At 37.1% G+C, this 21246-nt stretch overlaps 1 protein-coding gene across 1 annotated transcript in view; it reads left to right on the forward strand.

Moving 5' to 3' along the window:
• The window catches only part of Ppp4r2 (protein phosphatase 4 regulatory subunit 2), a 47734-nt gene that overhangs the window by 13914 nt on the left and 12574 nt on the right, over positions 1-21246 (forward strand). Inside the window, exon 3 of the mRNA XM_042679756.1 lies at positions 16907-17077. Within this exon, the coding sequence (XP_042535690.1) occupies positions 16907-17077 (171 nt within the window). The remainder of the gene's footprint in view (positions 1-16906; positions 17078-21246) is intronic.

Consider the following 21246-nt stretch of genomic DNA (forward strand, 5'->3'; position numbering starts at 1 on the left):
GAGCTGGTAGTGTTATTGTTTCTTACTTGGTTTTTAGAATGGAGACTGCTGTAGAGACTGATTTATCTTTTCAATGCTTTTATGTACTATTTCTGCAAGGAGTGGTCTGAATGTGAGTAAAATATGGACTTCTCTTTGCTCAATGAGTATAGTATGTTGGTTTGAGATATTTCCAATTTGTAAAGCTATTGCAGAGACAAGTTGTGTTTCTGTTCTGTGAAGGTTTTGATTCTTCTCTAGTCTTTGCTTCAGTTCATATAGCAGCCTTACACTTTGTCATCAACTTTCTTTTAAGTGTCTGATTGTTGATTTTTGTCATCCTACTTTAGAATTTGGTCAAAATTTGTGCTGTAGCCTGGATTATATGAGGCTGCAGATTGGATTAAATGGACAGTGCTTGCTTAGTAGGCTTGAAGCCCTAAATTCAAACCCTAGTACTGTGCTACCTGACATAGCTTTAGCTGGATAGATGGACATGGCTGGAGGCTTCTGTGTGTACAGCTTGGTTAAAGAAAAATCCAAGCCCGGTGCCGGTAACTCAAGCCTGTTATTCTAGCTACTCAGGAGGCTGAGATATGAGCATTGCCTTTCAAAGCCTGTCCAGGCAGGAATGTCCGTAAGACTCTTTGCCTCCAATTAACCACCAGAAAACTGGAAGTGGCACTGTAGCTGAAAGTGGTAGAGCACTAGCCTTTAGCAGAAGAGCTCAGGGACAGTGCCCAGGCCTTGGATTCAAGCCATGACTGACAAAAAAGGTTGTTAAAATTATTTTTAATGCTTCATAGTTCTAAAAAATTAAGTAGGTGAATATCATATGCATGAAAAATTTCTGTCTTTAATATCTATTCATATTTCTGCTTTGGTAAAGATGAGTTAATTTTAAGTATTAAATATTACTGAAATTCTACTTGAGGTAATTCTTAGTTTTAAATTTTTTTCTTCTTTTTTTTTTTTTCCCTTTGGTTGGTTGTGGGGCTTGAACTCTGAGCTTGGGTGCTGTCCCTGCGCTCTTCAGCTCAAGGAGAGTGCCCTACCGCTTGAGACACAGCGCCACTTCCACTTTTCTAGTGGCGTATTGGAGGTAAGAATCTTATGGACTTTACTGCCCAGGCTGGCTTTGAACCGCGATCCTAAGATCTCAGCTTCCTCAGTAGCTAGGATAACAGGCATGAACCACCGGCCCCCGGCTAAAATTTTTCTTATAAGGAAAAAGAAAAATAACTTTCTTGAATGTGGCATCAAGCTTCTACAAGTTGCCTTTAATGCTTGCTCTTTAGATATTTTTTTCTTGTCAAAATACAAAAATACACCTTGTTTTTAGGGAATGCATAGTATTCCACTGTTTTGTTTTTGTTTTCCCACTGTTTTGAATGTTTAGTCAGTTTAGCTGTTCTTGTTGGTCCTTTAGGCTGTTTAGTTTCCAACAAGTTTCAAACTGCTTAAGGGAGCATATTTACTTTGGCATGGAACAAGAATGGGATTTGGGGTTCAAGATTATGTACATTATTATCTCTTGACTACTGTAGCCTGCCAGTCTTCCACCAGAAAACAAAAACCTTTTCTCAATCTATGCCAATAACCGCAGTGTAGTGAGTTACCACTATACCTTTGTCAATATTGAGCTTTTAAGTTTGAAAATTTGGTATCTAGTCTAAATCTGTCTATGGATAATTTAGTTACCATGATCTTGAACAGTTCCTTTAGTAATACTTAACAGTAAGTATTACACATATTTTCCCCTGCTTTATTTTGTTAGCTCAATTGATTTTTTTATTTAAGAATTAAAAAAATTAAAACTACCACTGAGCTATGCTCTATACCATCTTAAAAATAGTTTTGAATAAATCCAAAATTTATTTGAATGTGATTTATGGTTTCTAAGCTTAATAAGACTTGACAGTAAATCAAAGATAATTTTGAAAATTTTATCCAGTTTTTAACATAATTGTATATTATTATTGCTCACTTTGTTAGAGAGCAGGGGTGACCAAGTCTAGAAACATACTTGGCTTTAACAATTGGAGGAGATGCTGCTGTTGCTTCTAAATTAACAACTTCCATTACATAAAACTTCCCTAAGCAAAACATTATCTGGTCCACTATGTTTCTAGGGTGCCAAGGTTGGGAGATACTGCTTATAATAAATGAATATAAACTTAAAAAAGGATCTGAGCAGTTGTATCCTCTCACTTGTGAAATAGTGACCGTACTAATGTCTTTGAAGGCCTTTAACATGCACTTAAATTAGAGAGTTGATGGAGATAACCAGTTTAATTTCTTACTTTTTCTAGAGTCAATGTGTAACCCCTTCCTTTTATAGGGGTGGTGTCCAGTACTAGGGCAGCTAGTTCCTTTATGTATGTGTGTGTGTATGTGTGTGTGTATGTGTCTGTCCGTCTGTCCGTCTGTCCTCATGTAGGATATATATTTGAATGCATGTGTTAACAACACTTTCTTATACATTGGATGAATAGTAAATTGACACCAGGTACATAGATGTAGACCAAGATGGTTCTGGAAAGATGAAGTTTCTACTTCATATAATTTGTTTTTATTCTTCTACAAGCACAGCCGTCAGCCATCATAGTCTGTAAATTTCTTAATCTGTTGCCTCTAGATGCCATTTGTAACTTTCCAAATTAAATTCAGTTCACTATATATGCAGTTTTCTGTTCTTCCCAATTGTTAAATACGAAATTTCTTCCTCCTACGTGACTTCAGCTTGCCTTTTATTAAGATTGTTCAGATAGTTCTGTACAAATAGTCCATGAGTATCTTGGTAGGGATGTGATATGTTCTGAGAAATGTGATCTGCATATATCACAGAGGACACTTAACCAAATCTAGGTGGTACAAGTAACACTTGATGTGACCTCTTGATGCAGACCAGTGCCTGACATATGTGAGGCTGCTGCCAAACACAAAAGCTTTATGTTTTACAGTAAACGTCGTTTTATAATTAGATTTACTTTTAATGATAAACACCTAATAGTTAGCATAATAAAGTATTCACTGTATGTTTTAGACTTTTGTAAGACTGAAGGTACAGTGTCTGTGTATACCAACATTACCACAGATGTGGAGATTGTAATGTATTATCATTTTGCTGTCTATGACAACCCTAAGGGATAGATATTTTTCAGTTCCTTTGTAATATATATCCTATATGTGGTTTATTGCTAACCAAAACATAGTTTTACATAACAAACTGGAAAATTTTACTAGATTACTGTCAAGTTTCTGTCATGCATTGAATGCATAATGGTTTGCTTCCTAGTCTGTTTTTTACTTGTTCTGTAAGCTTTGAGGGACTGAGCTTGACTTGATTTTTTTGTTTGTTTGTTTGTTCTGGTACTGGGGTTGAATTCAGGGCCTTACACTCTTGCTCAGCTTTCTTTCTTACCCACATCTGGGCTCTACCACTTGAGCCTGGCCTCCACTTGTGGCTTTTTGGTGGTTAATTGGAAATAGAATCTGATTTATTTGCCTCTGTTGACTTTGAACCTCAATCCTCAATCTCTTCATCCAGAGTACGTAGGATTAGAGGTGGGAACTACTTGTGCCTGCATGCATGTGAGTGTTGGTGTGTCATTTGAATGTAAGGCCTCTTGCATGGTTGGCTGGTCCTTGCTTTTGCTTAAGCAGGCCCTCCATTGCTTGAGCCACACCTCTAGTCCTCTTTTTTCTCTTTAATTTTGAGATAGGGTCTTGCTTCCTGACAGAGCATGCACCTGAGCCCTGATCTCCCAAATATTTTAGGCTTAGTGGGATGATAGGCACATGCCACTAACTCCAGGCTTCTCTCTGCAGATGTAGTCTCAGATTTCTTTGCCTGGGCTGCCATTGAACTGAAATCCTTCCTAATTCAGCCTCCCAAGTACCTAGAATTACATCTAAATCTGAACGCTCTGTGTGTTGTGTTATAAATGAATGTCTTCAGAGATCAGTTTGCTTTCTCTTTCAATTTCCATATGATTCCAGTGTGTCTATTAGCTCTGATCTAATCCTCCCCAGTTTTAAAGGAAAATAATTTTCCCGTTCTATGTTCTCTTTTTAACCAAAAAAACCCCCCATGTTCTAGTATATTAATGAGTATTATAAACATTTTTTTCCCCTGACAATTTAGGCTGATTGGGGGCAAATTTGTTTTTTCAGTCTTTTTTTTTTTTTGGATCCGGTCCTGGGGCCTGAACTCTGGACCTGGGTGCTGTCCCTCAGCTCTTCAGCTCAAGGCTAGCGCTCTACCACTTGAGCCACAGCACTACTTCCGGCTTTTTTCTTTTTGCTTATGTGGTGCTGAGGAATCGAACCCAGGGCCTCAGGCATGCAAGGCAAGCGCTCTACCACTGAGCCACCTTCCCAGCCCTTTTCAGTCATATTTTATGTTAAATACACGGCCTCTTTAAAATAGAAAATTGCTGTGTAGCTTGAGTTAGTATAAGAGTATTGTGGTTTAGGTATCTTAACTATGACAGTTTTCCCACAGTTCTTGAGGCTGAAAGTCTGAAATAAAGCAGTCAGCATAGTCTGGTTGTAGTGAAGTTTTCTTTTGGCTTAAGTATCCTCATCTTAGTACAGAGTGTAGGAGTTTTTTTTTATTGGTGATGAGATTAGTGCTAATCCCATCAGGAAGGCCTCATGCACGTGACCTCTTCTAACCATAATTGCCTGCAGAAAGTCCCATACCCCACATACCATCACAGTGGTGTGATGTTCAGGGCTGCAAGATACTAATTTAGTTTATAATACAGCACAGATGGAATAGCTGAATCTTTTATGTTTACCTTTTAAATTCAGGTATAGATTGTTTTATTGGAGATATTTCCTTGGAAACTCCTTTTGACCTAGGAAATAAACATTTTAACTTTTATATACTTAGGAAATAAACATTTTAATTTTTATATAACTTTAAAAGGATAGGAGAAGGGGCTCAGATTTACTCAGTACATACTTTGTGACAATGCAGATACTTTAACATACATTAAAAATCATTGGTGTGAGCCCATCGCCGGTGGCTCATGCCTGTAATCCTGTTTATTGGGGGCTGAGATCTGAGGGTTGTAGTACAAAGCCAGCCAGGGCGAAAAAGTCTGTGTGAGACTCCGAGACTTCAATAAACTACTCAGAAAAGGCCAGAAGTGGTGCTGTGGCTCAAGTGGCAGTGTTAGCCTTGAGCAAAGAAGCACAAGGGGCAGCACCTCGGCCCTGAGTTCAAGCCCCAGGACTAGCTAAATAAATACATACATTAATAAAATTACTGGTGTGGATTTTCTAAGAGGGAATTTCCTTTCTATGCGCTCTATTCACTGTGTAGTAGTTGTATAATTTTTTATTCTTTCATATCTAAAGCCAACAAATACTTACTGAGCATGCACTTAGTTCTGAATTTTGTGTTAGGTTCTGGGGTAGAGTAGTGAGCAAACAAAACAATCTCTGGTAGCATTATTTTCATAGTAAAGTATTAGATTTTATTTAATATTTGCTCACTGCCTTTATTAGTATTACACTATCACATATCTGAACATCATTTTTAATATTAGGCCCAGGAAATCTTTGATAAATGTACATCATTTTTTTTTTTCCTTTATTCATTTGAGATACTACATAGTATGGGCTGGTCTTACTTTCTATTTTCTTCCTCAACCTTTTTTCCTCCAACCTGGTATTGGGGCTTGAGCTCAGGGCATCATGGTGCCCGCCCTCCCCCCCCGCCCCTCCCCCACCGTCATTCAAGGCTGGCATTCAGTTATTTGAAACACACCTCCAGTTCCTCCTCCTTCAGTTTCTCCTCCTTCAGTCTCTTGAGTAGCTGAGATTATAGGTGTGTACTGTTGGGTCATACTCAAAGAACCTCTTTTAGAGAAATTAATTATAATTGATTCTTAAAGGAGTCTTAAGACTAGACTAAGGTTCAAAAGGAGGTCAGCAAATAACCATTACTTTTTAGTGTCAGGTATTAGAGAGCTTGGCTAGATTAGATGGGAATAAAATTGAAATTACTTTATATTTTTGCTTGTAATTTTTAAATGTAATTTTATTGTTGTTAAGGTGTTGAGTACATAAATCATAAATCAGGTGATAAGTACATTTCTCTTTAGGCCAATGTCACCCCTTACTTTACTCTCCCCTTCTCCCCTCTTCCACACCCCCCCCCCCCCGTCCTTCCCCATCCCTGCCCAGAAGTTACATAGGCTCATTTTTTCCAGTGTATACAGAATAGTATATCTTCATTTGTTCATTCTTCTTCCTTCCTGTATCCCACATTGCTCCCTGAAAAGAAAAAAAAAAGCAAAAACAAACACCAACATCACCACCACTACTCCCATTATTACTACTAACAAAATACCCATGTTTGCATTTCTATAAATAGTATTTTATATGGTCCAAGAAGTTACACCTTTGGGTAATGAAAGAGTATCCCTTAGGCTGTGTGTAACTGCCTAGAGTCCTATAGTCTATTATGGCTAGTTAGATTTAGCTTCCACATATGAGAGAAAACATGCCATTGTCTCAGAGCTTAGCTTACCACACTTAAAATGATTTGTTCAGGATCCCTCTATTTCCGGGCTGGGAAGTTGGCTCAGTGGTAGAGCGTTTGCCTTGCATGCCTGAGGCCCTGGGTTTGATTCCTCAGCACCACATAAGTAAAAAGAAAAAAACCAGACGTGGCGCTGTGGCTCAAGTGGTAGAGCGCTAGCCTTGAGCTGAAGAGCTGAGGGACAGCGCTTGGGCCCAGAGTTCAGGCCCCACGACTGGACCTCCCCCCCCCCCCCCCCAAAAAAAAAAAAAGATCCATCTATTTCCATGCGAATGACATAATCTTACTCTAATGACTGTAATTCCATTCTGTATAGGTACCATATTTTTGGATCTGCTTATCTATTGTAGGGCATTTTGGCTGTCTCTGTAGCTTGGCATTTGTGCAGCAACGAACATGGACGTACACATGTCTTTATTGTATTCTGACTTGTAATGTTCTGGTAGATGTCCAAGAGTGTTATGACTGGGTTATAGGAAAATAATATGTTTTGTTGGTCATGGGACTTGAACTCGGGGCCTGGGCACTGTCCCTGAGCTTTTTCACTGAAGACTAGTACTCTACTACTTTGAGCCACAGAGCCACTTCGGTTTTCTGGTGGTTAATTGCAGATAAGAGTCTCATGAACTTTGCTGCTTGGTCTGGCTTGAAACTATGATCTCCAGATCTCAGCCTCCCAAGTAGTTAGGATTATAGGCTTGAGCCACCAGCACCAGTCTAACTTTTTTTTTCTTAAGATTATAAAGTCTTAACATTTGATTCTGACCTAGATTTAATACAGTATTAGTAGCTATTTCAATATTTAAGAGAAACATGTATTAAGATATATTGATTCCATAGCTGTATTTGCAACCAGGTGCCTGTGGCTCATGCCTGTAATCCTGTCTACTCTAGTGGCTGAGATCTGAGGCTCAAGGAATGTTCCATGAGACTCTTAACTCTAATGAATGACAAAAAAGCCAAAACTGATATTGTGGCTCCAGTGGTAGAATGCTAGCCTTAGTTTAGACCCCAAGACTAGCACAGACACAAAATAGGCACACAGACACCACACACACACACACACACACACACACACACACACACACACACACACACACACACACACACACACACACACACACACACACACACACACACACACACACACACACACACACACACACACTTGCTCCTTTTGTTTTTGAGACAGAGCCTTGCTATGTAGCCCAGGCTGGCCTTGAACTTACTACAATCCTGCCTTAGCTTGCTGGGATTGTAGGTGTATACCAATACGTAGCAATGCTGGCTCTAAAAGACTTCTCAGTATTATTAAGTGGCAGTAGGCTGGTTTAATTAACAGTAAGTTTCAAGCAAGATTTTTTTTTTTCCCTGTTGGTCATGGGGCCTGAACTCTGGGCCTGGGCATTGTCCCTCAGCTCTTCAGCTCAAGGCTAGCGTTCTACCACTTGATCCACAGCGCCACTTCCGGCTTTTTCTGCTTATGTGGTGCTGAGGAATCTAACCCAGAGGCTCATGCATACAAGGCAAGCACCCTACCACTGAACCACCTTCCCAGCCCCAATAAAAAATTTTATGAGACATTGTGGCATATTTTTATATATCGTTAGTAAAGTCCAATTTCCCCTTATCCAAAATAGGATTTGCCTCAGATTTGGAGTTTTTTGGATTTTTTTGGATTTTAGAATGTTTGCATTTAGAGTATTTGCTTACCAGATGAGCTTTTGTTCCCCTCCCAGGAAAAAAATGTAAAATCTGAGACTTTTTTGGGGGCTAGAGGCTCATGAAGCTTGAACTCCAGGCCTGGGTGCTGTCCCTGAGCTTTTTTGCTCAGATCTAACACACTTCTCTTTAAACCACAGCTCTACTGACTAAATGGTGGTTAATTGGGGATAAGAGTCTCACATACTTTGCTGTCAGGGTTGGCTTGGAACTATCATTCTCAGATCTCAGTCTTCTGAGTAACTAGGATTACAGGTTTGAGGCATTAACAGCTTGAGCCATTGGCATCTGGCTAAAATTTACTGAGACTTTTTGAGCATCAATTCTTCGGAATACTTAGGTGCAAAATTTGTATTTTTCTACTAGGGATACTCAGCCTGTATTTTCTAATATTCACATCACACTTGTGGATAAATTGGTGTTCTTGGTTTTGACTATTTGGAGACATTGCTTTTAAAATTTATACTTAAGCAACATAGGACTATAAATTATGAAATCACATGAATAAAATAAATTTTTTCTTTGAGTGCCCCTCTCCCTTGTTAAGGATTAAACCAAGACTTTGTGCTGCCAGACAAGTGCTGTTTCACTGACCTATACATCCCCAGCCTGTTTTACTTATAAATATTACTGAATTCTGGTATACTGAAATATTAAAAAAATGGCAGGATATTTGAAAATTTTTAATTACAGAAGTAAGATAACGTGAAAGCAATTTGGTGATTGCAATTCAAAATAGCATGCTAATCTTGACAATACTTAATATTATGTGCATTTAAATAAAAATGCAAGTTGCTTTAAAAGTCATCAAGGAATTTTTTTTTTCTTAGAACTAGATGTCATGATGCATAAGGAGAATGAATTTTGATGTTAAAATACCTTAGGTTGATTGAAATCCTTGGTTTTGCCACTTAACTAGCTGTGCAATTATGGACAAATTTGAAACAAACTTGAGACCTATTTCTAAATTGTCTTAATAGTAATGTACTACCTAACTCCAAATTACTGTGAGAATGGAGTTAACTCAGTATGTTCAAAGTGCTTAGGATACTTCCTAACATTTGTGGTATGTGTTTGCTATTATGCATTGCAGTACAAACACAAATCTGTACTCCTTTTAGTCACTAAAATAGTGACACACATATTACTTGTGCCAAATCTATTCTGAAAGTTGTCATTTTTCTACCTGCACCTCCCCTCTTTGTGTTGTGAACATTGCTCAGGCAACTAGGTTTTGGGATATTTATTTACTCTTTTACTGAATCTAGCACTCCATGCATCATTCTTGGTACTTGATAGGTATATGGGACAAGGAGAATGCCATTTTAAATGAGCTAATTAATGCGGCAACCTTACTCAGAAGATAATGTTTGAACTAGATGTGGGAAATAAGGTATTTATTAGTCATGTGGTATAGGGAAGAGCATCTCAGGCAGAGGAATCTGTCAGTGGAAAGTTCCTTTAATAGTGTGCCCAATCTGAAGAGGAGACTACTGTGCTTAGAGTAGTTTGACCAAATGGGGGAGGAGGTTAGGAATTGGGGGACACTTGTATAGGGCATTGTAGACTATTACACTGTAAAAAGGCATCCCTGGACCAACTAGACAAATATAACTCCATCTTTGTATCCCTCCCACCCCAACCATAGAAATGAGTTTCCAATATTTTAAATTTAAAATACACTAGGTCTGTTCAAGGGTATGTTTTGACTTTTGTTCCTAAGTAATGGTCATGGTGCCCTTACTTAAGGCCATGTTTTACTTTTGTTAATTCCCACTTGCCTTCTACCAAAACAGCAATAACAACAAAACACCAAACCCCCCCCCACAAAAAACAAAAAACCACTAGGGACTTTCCACTCTTAAACAAAATAAAATAAAAGTTTTTAGTATATAAGGAGCCTTAAAAACCAACTCAAGACTGCACTTGGGTGTCCCAAAGGCCTGCTAATAAAGACTTTCTGTTAACTGTATTCTTGTGTCTATGTGTTCTCTCCTGGTGGGTCACCTCATAACAACAAGGACTTTATATGCTTGAATGAAATCCGGGGTCGTTGTAGTTTTGAATAGAGATGTGATATCAGTGATACCAGACCTTCATTAATTTAGTTAAAAATTTTTTGTGGTACTGGTTCTGGGGCTTACACTCAGGGCCGGGGTGCTGTTCTTGAAGTTTTGCTAGTGCTCTACCACTTGAGTCACACAGCTTTACTTCTGGAATTTTGGTGGTTAATCAGAGATAAGAGTCTTACAGACTTTCCTGCCTGGGCTGGCTTTGAACTGCAGTCTTCAGATCTCACCTTTTGAGTTGCTTCTATTACAGGCATGAGCCACCAGTGCCTGGCTAGACCTGAAATACTGGAAGGATTGTTCTATGAATGGCTCTGCTGAGAATGTTTCAGGTTAAAAAAAGGGGGGCGTGGAGGTGCTGGGAAGGTGGCTCAGTGGTAGAACGGTTGTTGCTTTGCATGCATGAGACCCTGAGTTTGATTCTTCAGCACCACATAAGCAGAAAAAGTCAGAAGTGGCTGTGGCTCAAATAGTAGAGTGCTAGCCTTGAGCTGAAGAGCTGAGGGACAGTGCCCGGGTCCAGGGTCCGGGCACTACAACCAATCCTTCCCATCCCCGCCCCCCCTCCCTGCCCAAAAAAACAAAACAAAACTAGACATGAGTTGCTCATTCTTCCTTTATCTTTTTTGGTGCTAGGGGTTAAACCCAGGTAACAGTATACGACCAAGACCTATGTTGCTAGCGCTATATAAGGGTTAGTTGAATTCAGATTATGAGTTGTGAGTGGATTAAGTAGCAGAAAGTAGTAAAGAATCTTTACACTTTATATTTATTTGAAGGTACAACTGATATCCTGATAGGTACAATTAATATTTATTTGATTTCCTGATAGGGTGTAGAATGGAAGAGAAAGGAGTCAGTGACACAGGAGCTTACCTAAATGGAATTTTATCACAGGGAAAAGGCTGGGGATTCAGTTTGGGACATGCTGAGTGTCAGCTAGGTGGAGACATGAAGTAGGGAGCTGGATATATACAGTCTAGGGATCAGAAGAACTAATTGATGTGCAGATTGTGTTAAAAGAAATACCCATATTGAGTGAGATCATAGGCACCTATATAAAGTGAGCTACTGACTGCTGTAGCATTAAATGGTGTGGAAAATTAGAGAAGGAAAATGAGGAAGACCAGTGTGGGAAGAAAGAAAAACCAGGAAAGTAAGAATGATCTGCCATGTTTAATGCTCTTGATGGTGAGAACTGACTTTTGGGTATAACAAGCAGTATGGAGGTCATTAGTTACCTAGACAGAGAAGATTAGATTTACTGATGAGGCTGAAAGCTTGATTGTAGTGGATGTGAGCCTCGTAAGGAATTTTATTTCGGAGGACAGCAAATAAATTGAATGTGAGAATTAGAGTAGAAGAGATGGGAAGAAAAAGATAATTTTAAGATGGGGACAATATCTCCATTTATATGGTAAAAAGCTGGTATGGATGTAATTTATAGGAAGAGTAGAATTGCTCTAGATGTCCTTGGGCAGGTGAAAGTAGACAATCTGGTATGTAAATTTGGAGAGCTTAGTTTATCTGTGATAACTGGCACCAATCTATAGTATATGTGTGTGCATACTAATGAGTAGGTAACTGGAAATCCCTCTGTATTTTATTTATTGTACCAATCTGGTAGTTTGAATTAAGAGCCTGGGTGCTGTCCCAGAGCTTTTTGCTCAAGGTTAACACTCTACTACTTGGGCCACAGCTCCACTTCTGACTTTTTGGTGGTTATTTGGAAATAAAAGAGTTTTATAGACTTTGCTCCCTGAGCTGGCTTTGAACTGCAGTCCTCAGAGCTCAGCCTCCTGAGTAGCTAGGATTACACCTGTCTTGTATTTTATAATTGAAATGGGCAGCAAGGTCTTTTGAGTGTGAGGGACAACTCAGTGAAGAATTGAGAGAAAATATGAAATATTTAATGTAGACAAGTATAGGAGTGATTCCATAGAGACATTAATAAGTGTACTAGAGATTAGCCTTCATATTTGGGAATTTTAATAACCTTGTTTTATTACCACCTGGGTTTGGGTACATGTTTGGTAGGGGTTGCATTAACCAGTGAGGCTGATATTGCAAGTACTCTGAACCCTAACAGGGACTTGCGAATCAGCTGTATGCTATGGAGTAATTGTAGTGATTAATTATTGTTACTCAAACTTTATAATGAAGTAGGAGAATTCTAAAGGGGTTAGGAAGAACAAGTTTAATATCTGTAAAATGTCTTTGATCATGAACTATAAAAAGTATAACTGGCTGAAGTTTGGCAAAGTAAGTGATACATATGTTTTTTTTTCTTTTTTTCTAATTCTGTATTTTTATTCTTTCTTTTGGGGGGGGGTGGAGTGGGTAGGGCCTGAACTCTGGTCCTGAGTACTGTCCCTCAGCTCTTCAGCTCAAGGCTAGCGCTCTACCACTTGAGCTATAGTGCTACTTCTGACCTTTTCTGCTTATGTGGTGCTAAGGAATCAACCCAGGGCCTCATGGATGCAAGGCAAGCACTCTACCATTGAGCTACCTTCCCAGCCCTATTTGTGTATTTTTTCATCAAAGTATTTCCTGTATTTTCTGAAAGGGAATAGTTTAAGAATGAATGGAGAATTAATATTGGGGAAGCATTTTCTTTCTCTAATGAAAGAGAATTATTTAAAATGCCTATAGGCCAGAAACTGCCTTAAGTTGACTGTTGTATGACAGTACATCATACTTTCTTAATTTATCTTACTAAGGTTTAACTGTACTAAGGTTTCTTACTGTACTAGTTATTCTTACTGATGCCGTCTCACGATGCTGGCCTCATCTTATAAGCTTTCTGCATGTCTCTACTATATTCCCTGAATGTTCTCCTTTTGAGTATCTTGAGGAAACTGAAACATTGAGTGCTTACCAGGTGTCAGTCACTTCGCTCCATACTGTTTATACTAATTTTAATCCTCATAGCATTAGAAGTACAGACATGTACAATTTAACAACTGAGATTCAGTCTGTAAGATAATGTCCTTAGTTGAGTTTGTCATCATTCAAACATAGTACACTAGCTACTTAAACCTACATGGTATAAGTCAGTCATTTGACGTAGCCTCTTGATGCAATCAAGATATACAGGAAATGTGATCATGAGGTTGCTGCTGCTTTACAGTAAACTTAAATGAGTGGATGTACTCTGCAGAATTATGACTAGGAAGTAAAGTAGGCACATAAACTAGCAACAACAGTTTATCATCATGTTAGGTATGTTCTGTAGATTATTATGTATGTAATATTTTCATAAAACTGTTACTGCAATAGGTTTGTTTAAAACCAGCATCATCATAGCCAAATGACTAGTGCTGCACTATGTGGCTGTACTGACTGGAGTGATAGGAAATTTCAGTCTCCTGTTATTTGCATTTCCTTTTTGCCACAGTTGTTGAATATTTCTGTTTTAGCTATTTGTACTTTTAAGAATTGAGTTCATTTGCGCATTTATTAACTAGGTTGTTGATACTTTGGGGGGAGTTTAGTATTTTTGGGGCTTCTTATATATTCAGTTGTAATTCTTGTCAGATACGTACCTGGCAAAGATTTTTCTCCAATTCTGTAGGCTATCTCTTTTCTTGACTGCTGTGCAGAGGCTTACGCTCTTTATTTGCTGAGCTGTTAAATGTTCTATTTAGGAAGTTATTGCCAGTGTCTATATGTTCTAGAGCCTGTACTAGTTTCAAATTTAGTGAATTGTTGAGTTAATTTCATCAAGGTATGTATTGGCACTAATTTATTTTTTACATTTTTATTATGAAAGTGATATATAGCAGGATTATAGTAGGAACCAATTTATTTTTGAGAAGTTGAGTGTAGAGAATTTATGAGCATTTAGGATAATTTTATTTTCATATGAAATTCCAACTGAGGTTTTGTTTTTATAGCTTACATTCTAACACTGAGTATACATTCTTAAATTATTATTATTGGGCTGGGAAGGTGGCTCAGTGGTAGAGCGCTTGCCTTGCATGCTCGAGGCCCTGGGTTCGATTCCTCATTACCACATAAACGAAAAAAGCCGAAAGTGGCGCTGTGGCTCAAGTGGTAGAGCGCTAGCCTTGAGCTGAAGAGCTGAGGGACAGCACCCAGGCCCAGAGTTCAGGCCCCATGACCGGACCCAAAAAAAAAAGAAATTATTTTTATTAATTTTTGATGCCAGTCCTAGGGCTTGAACTCAGGATGTGAATGCTCTCCTTGAGCTTTTGTGCTCAAGACTAGTGCTTTGCCACTTGAGCCACAGTTCCACTTCTGAGTGGTTAATTGGAGCTAAGAATCTCATGGGACTTTACTTCTTGGACTGGCTTTGAACTACAGTCCTCAGATTTCAACCTTGTGAGTAAGAATTATAGGCTTGAGCCACTGGCACCTGGCAAGATAATTACCTTTGTTGACAAATTATTAAGTGATTTTTTTTCCCCATGGCTTGTTTTAGTTTCTGAATTATATATTTTCAGAGAAGTATTTTGCCCTTTTTTTTTAGTTGAGTTTCAATAATTTTAAAGGCTTTTTAAACAATATCACATAGTATCACATGAGCTGTGTCCTTTTGAATTTAAGGTGAATAATAAAACATTTCCTAGGCTATTAAGCTATTTTTTGCTTAGAAGTTTAATTATCGTTGACCACAAATATTGTCAGCTGTTTCTCATGAATGACAGGTTTACTTCATTTATTTATGAGATAAAATCATAATCTCCTGGTTGGAATAAGCATTATTTGCATGGTAGTCCCTTCAAGTAAAAAGGGTAGTGTATGAAAAATAGGGATTGTACAACTCATTGCAGTATTCAGGTGTTGTTCCTGAGCTCTCCATACTATGCTATGTACCAGGAATCTTTTGACTATATTTATCTTGGGTTGCATAGAGTTCTATAAACAGTTGTTTTCAAAAATATTGTATTCAGTAAACTTAGTAGTTTTAATTTTATACAACATATTAAGGAAGAGTAGGCTTTTTCCTCCTATGAGGATCATTTGATACTACAGCTTTAATTTGTGCTAAATTGCTGTCTGTTTTATCCACCATTGCTTTTGTATCATCAGTGCATGCCAGTCCAGTAAAAAGGCCCAACTCTTATTATAAAAGCAAAAGTTTTGATTGTTTGGCTGTAATGTGCTGTCGTAGTTTATATGGTTGCTAAACGGGATAGAAGAGCTACAGCAAATTAGCACTTGTCTTATTTTGTGCAATTATGTCTTGGTAGTAAGAGACTAACCTGCCACTAATGAGAGCACTGTCTGTTGAGGGATGGGTCAGTATTCCTGTGTGCTTGAAATTTAGGTGTTAACCAAGGTATCATCACAAAAATATCCGCTTACATGGTTGGTGAAATGTAGAAAGATTCCGTGAATGAAACATTAGAAAAGTACATAAATAAGGAAATTGTTTTTGCTGTGCATACTGATTGGATATAACAGTATATACACCTCATAAATGACAAAAGAGCATGAAAATACTCACTGCAAGAAAATGTTTTTTTTTAGTTTCTTGTTACCTAATCCAAGTAACCATTATAGCTTTTGACTTTGAGAGATTAAGCTATAGATTCTTTTCTGACCTGTAATACCTCCCTGATTAGATTTGTTATGAGGGGTAGATTCAAAATTACTTATTTTTATACACAAAGGACCTACCAGCTATAGTCTTTGAGTGAGTTCATTTTAAAAGTCAGAGGATTTATTTCTGGGTCTTTAGTCCTATTCCATTGGTCCTCAGGTCTGTTCTTGTGCCAGTACCAAGCTGTTTTGATTAGTATGGCTTTGTAATAGAATTTGAAGTTTGGAGTTGATATTCCTCCACTGTTCTTTCTGCTAAGGCTTGTTTTGCTATTCGGGGTCTTTTATTGTTCCATATTAATTTTTGGATTACTTCATGTACATATGACCATATAAGATGATGCTAAGTAATGAACCCCAAGATAGGGACACAAAAGAGGTTTCATCTTTGTTGCTATTCTTTTAATGTGCCTATAATGTACTATGTGATTTTTGTTTGTTTGTTTCTTTTGTATGTTCTTCCCCCACAGTATAACCCCTGTTTTCACTGTATTTGATTCTAGTGAAATACATCTTGTATATACATTTTTCTAATTTGGGGAGGGGAAGGGAAATAACAAAATGCTGAAATAAGAGTGTAGGTTGACCCATTTTAACAATGAGATGTACAAGACAAGATGAAGACGAACTTTACAACTTTGGTGGCTGGGGGGGTAGGGAGGAGTCAGAGAGGTCGGGAGGGAAGGGATGGTAGGGGAAAAAAGTGGAGGGGTAACAATGCTCAATAGGAAATGTACTCTTTACCTTACTCATGTAACTGTAACCCCTCTTTATAGAACCTTTACAATAAAAAATATATATTAAAAAAAGTCAGGAGTTGGGTAGTTTTATGGAATCATTTGAAGCTTATGAGCATAAAGGTTATAGGTGATATATTCTCTTGAGCAAAGACAGTAATACTTAGTTATTGATTAGTTTTGTTAATATTGACATTTATATTTCGTAATTCTGCTTTTTGTTCAAGAATTTATAAAGCTACTTAATGTTATTTTCAATTTTTGGTTTGTAGGATCCAGTGGTCCCAATTTAAAGGCTACTTTATTTTCAAACTGGAGAAAGTGATGGATGATTTCAGAACTTCAGCTCCTGAACCAAGGGGTCCTCCAAATCCTAATGTTGAATATATTCCCTTTGATGAAATGAAGGAAAGAATACTGAAAATTGTCACTGGATTTAATGGGTATGTACTTTAGTATTTTAAAGATTTAAATTTTCACAGATCATAGATTTTTCTTTAAGTTTTGATTTATCTTATTTGATAATTTTAAGGGCCTTATAATTAATTAGTGGCATATATGATTTTCAGCTTACAAATATATTTACAGCCTTCTTAAGAAAAGCTTGAATTTTATGAGTACATGGTACTTAAATGAATGTGATAATGGAAGCTATTCATATAAATCTGATAATTTGTTTTTCCTATATAATTTATATTTGGTTAAAAAAATCACGTGTCATAAGAGAACTCACATTTCTTTTAAAATGAAGACCAGTTTAATGAAAGTATTCCAGTGACTTCATTTAGGAAATTTTGAGTCTCCTCCCTTCCAACACATAACAATTTTTAGTCCTCTGTAAAACATTAAAAATACCAGAAAGACATTTGTAATAAACTAAAAGGTGATCTTTTAGTTTAAGAAACATTGCTGTGCTTCAATTGTGTCATTTTAATCTCTGGTTTAGGATTTAATATATTTAAGTTCTTTATTGAAAGAAAGCAATGTTTATAAAATTGAATTGTTCACTATTTAGTATTAACAATGAATTATGTTTATGCTAATAATAAATTCGTATTTATATGTAGACTTTATTAGAAGATTACATTTAGTTATTGCTGATGTAAATGGTCCGGTTATCCAGATGTTTATTCACTTGGGACTTGAAACAAGTATGTAATCTAATTCTGCTTTTGAAGTTTAGGAAGTTTGCTCATATTATTTGGCTGTGCTTCCGCTTTGAGTCTGTTATCAAAATACTTTCTGGGAGAGGATACTTTAACAATACCAGCTCACTGGCTGTAGTTTTCCTCTGGGGCTCTGGAATAGGAAGGTGACTGTAGGGCCTTGTCTAGAAATCATTTAACCATATGTGTGTTTCCTTACCAGTTGTGATTGGATCTTTCCTCCTCCCTTTTAAAAAAAATGGTTAAGGTGATGTACAGAGGGGTTACCAGTTCATAAGTCAGTGTTACCCTTTCTTTACTCCCCAATTTTTCCCTTCCACCCACAAGTTAGGTCGTTCATTTCAATACAGTGTTGAGTACCAGTGCTGCATTTGTTTACCCTTCGGCCCCCTCAATTTCTGTGCTCTCCTTACCTTCACCTCCTCCCAAAAAACCCAGATCAACAAACAAACAAGAAAAAAAAACAAGAAAACAGAAAAAAAACGCTCAAAAAGAAAAACAGACAATACCATCACCAACAATAGGAAAAAAAACAAAACAAACCTCGTGTTTCCATTTCTTGGAATTCATTAAGAAAAATACCTTATGTTAGAGACCTTTTGTTCTTCCCCTAAGAATTTCCTACTTTAGTCTCCATGTGTGTGAATGTCTGTAGAGTCCTCTATAATGTATCATGTCCCATTGTATTTTAGATCTACCTTTCCCTTATGAGAGAAAATACGTATGTATGGCCTTTTGTCTCTCTGAACTTGGCTTACCTCACTTAACATGATTTGCTTTAGGTCCATCTGATTCCTAGCAAATAATACTAATATTATTCTTTCTAATGACTGTAAAATTCCATTGTGTATAATTACCACATTTTAAAAAATGCATTCATTTGTTGTAGGATATCTGGGCTATTTCCATAATTTAGCTATTGTGAATAGTGCAGCAATGAACATGGATATGCAAGTGTCTTTATATAGTATCCTGGCTTACATGTGGGTAGATCTCTGAGTGGTATACCCAAGTGGATATGGAGGTATGGCTAGGGAAGCTTTATGTTTACACTGCTTGTCCACAGTGTTTGTACTGGTTTACATTCCCACCAACAGTTCCATCCTCCCTTTTAAACAAGCACCTATCTAGAAACCACATTATGTATTAGAAGTGTGTTGTGTAAGCTTGAGGATTGAATAGAATGTCCTTAAATCAGTATATTTGGAGTATATGACATTTGTAAATGCTACAGACACATATCTTTCTAAAATAGGTAATGAGTAATTCAATGTTATGAATCATCTTTTATTTTCAATGAATTATCACTAATGAAAAAGGAGGAGTTAAGGTAAAACAAGTCAAATTATACCATTTCTTTGAATAGTAAATTAATTTTCTTGTCAATTTGTAACAGGAAATATTTTAATTCTTTCAGATGAAGTTAGACTAGATATAGATTTGATTATTAAGTAAATCTAAATATTTATAATTCCTTAATCTGTAAAACAGGTATTTATCTACTTCAGAAAATGATTTGAACAGTCATTAAATGCCAAAGCATACTTAAACATAATTGCTTTAAAAAGTTTTTCGTCTTAAATGAGTATTTTGAATTTAAATATTTTCATTCCAGTTTTGAGAATGGCTGTTCATGACTAATTTTTAATCAAGCAGAATCCCAGTGTTTCTCCTCTCCCTCCTTTTTATTTTTAGAGAGAGAGAATACATGAGAGAGCACCTTACTATGTAGCCTGATTGGCCTGGTTCCTGCTTCTGAGTGCTGGGTGTATACAGGTGTACTCAACCATGCCTGGCTAGAATCTAAGGCTTAATTGGTGGTACATTAAGAATTTTTATTTTAAAACTGAAGATGTGGCTCTAGTGAGTGAAAATGAAGCCCTGAGTTGAAGCCCAAGTATCAGCACCAAAAGCAAAAATACCCCAATAATCATTTTATATATGCTTTGTCTTTGTTACACTGGTATTTTGAAAGACCTTTAATTCAGTTTTATTTTTAACATTAAGTATAGTTTTTTTTTCTTCAAGTAGTTTGAGGGTGTCATTTCTAGTGTTACACCTCTCCACTCATTTTTAGTAGGTTGTTTCTAGCAAAAGTGACAGAGGCTGGGAATGTGGCTCAGTGTTAAGAGTGCTGGCCTTGCGTGCATGAGGCCCTGGGTTTAATCCCTTAGCACCACATAAGCAGAAAAAGAAGGGGTGCTGTGGCACAAGTGGTAGAGCGCTAGCCTTGAGCTGAAGAACAGAGGGACAGTGCCCAGGCCCAGAGTTCAGGCCCCACGACCGACCAAAAAAAAAAAAAGTGATGAAGCATGTTGGCACTTTTGGAAAGATCCCCAACTGTCATAAAATTAGATAAAGGGAGGGATGTTAGTAGAGTCATGTTACATACTAGTTGTAGTTTCTTTCCACTAGAGCTTTGACATCTCTCCAATTGGTAGATTTAAAGTTATGTCTTTTGCCAGGAATGATGGTGCCTACCTGGAAAATGGGACAGACTAGTGTAGGAAAGAAAGGAGGGAAGTTAGGAAGGTTAGAGGATGTTCTCATTTCACTTCTCCAGAACTGAAGATAATGTTTTAGGTGAGAAACACCAACAATAAAAATTAAATAGAGCAATCACTTGAAGTAATAGTTCTTGTCATTTTAGGACCTCTGCTTGGGATTATAAAGAATATATGGTCTTTCATAAAACAAGAACATTATCAAAACTTCTTTCTAATATACAGCATCATGAATATGTCATTTATACATTGCTAGTAGTACATGTACATAAAGGGATTTTGAAGGATAGATATATTTGCTAGTAGTTAAAAAAATTTTATGTTCTCTAGTTACTCAAAATGGATAAATAAGGAATGTAAAAGCAAGTAATCCCTCATAAACCTGTTCTTGTCAGTGCTGTTCTCATTTAAGATCTTTCTAAAATAGGTGATGAGTTTGGCTCTGCTCTATATTCCTTTTTGTGAATTTTAAGAATCATTCCTTACTGTTTTCCTACCTTAATAGAAATTATATGGTTAAATGTGGTAATCTAGTAAATTTTTAAAAGTTGAAAAGTAGTAACTGGAAGAAAACTAGTCTTTTTCATAGTATTTCATTTGATGGAAAAAAATAATTTAGATAATTGTAGCACTGGAAGAGGTGATTTAAGATCCTTGTCTTCATACATGAATTATTTTTGGAGAATGATACAAACATTTGCAGCATTGAAGTTCTTTGCCGTTGTTATTGAAAGGCTAATTAGTATGTATGTATTTTTTTGTACCTGTCCTGAGGCTTGAACTATCAAGGAACCAGGGCACTCTCCCTGACCTTTTTCACTGTAGGCTAGCTCTCTATGAGCCACACTTACCCTACCAGCCTTTTAGTGGTTAATTGGAATAAGAATTTCACAGACCTTCCTGCCTGGCCTGGCTTTGAATTGTGATCAGTTGTGAATTGTG

The sequence above is a fragment of the Dipodomys spectabilis genome, unplaced genomic scaffold, assembly GCF_019054845.1.
Source record: "Dipodomys spectabilis isolate Male_0828 unplaced genomic scaffold, ASM1905484v1 ptg000054l, whole genome shotgun sequence".
NCBI lineage: Eukaryota > Metazoa > Chordata > Mammalia > Rodentia > Heteromyidae > Dipodomys > Dipodomys spectabilis.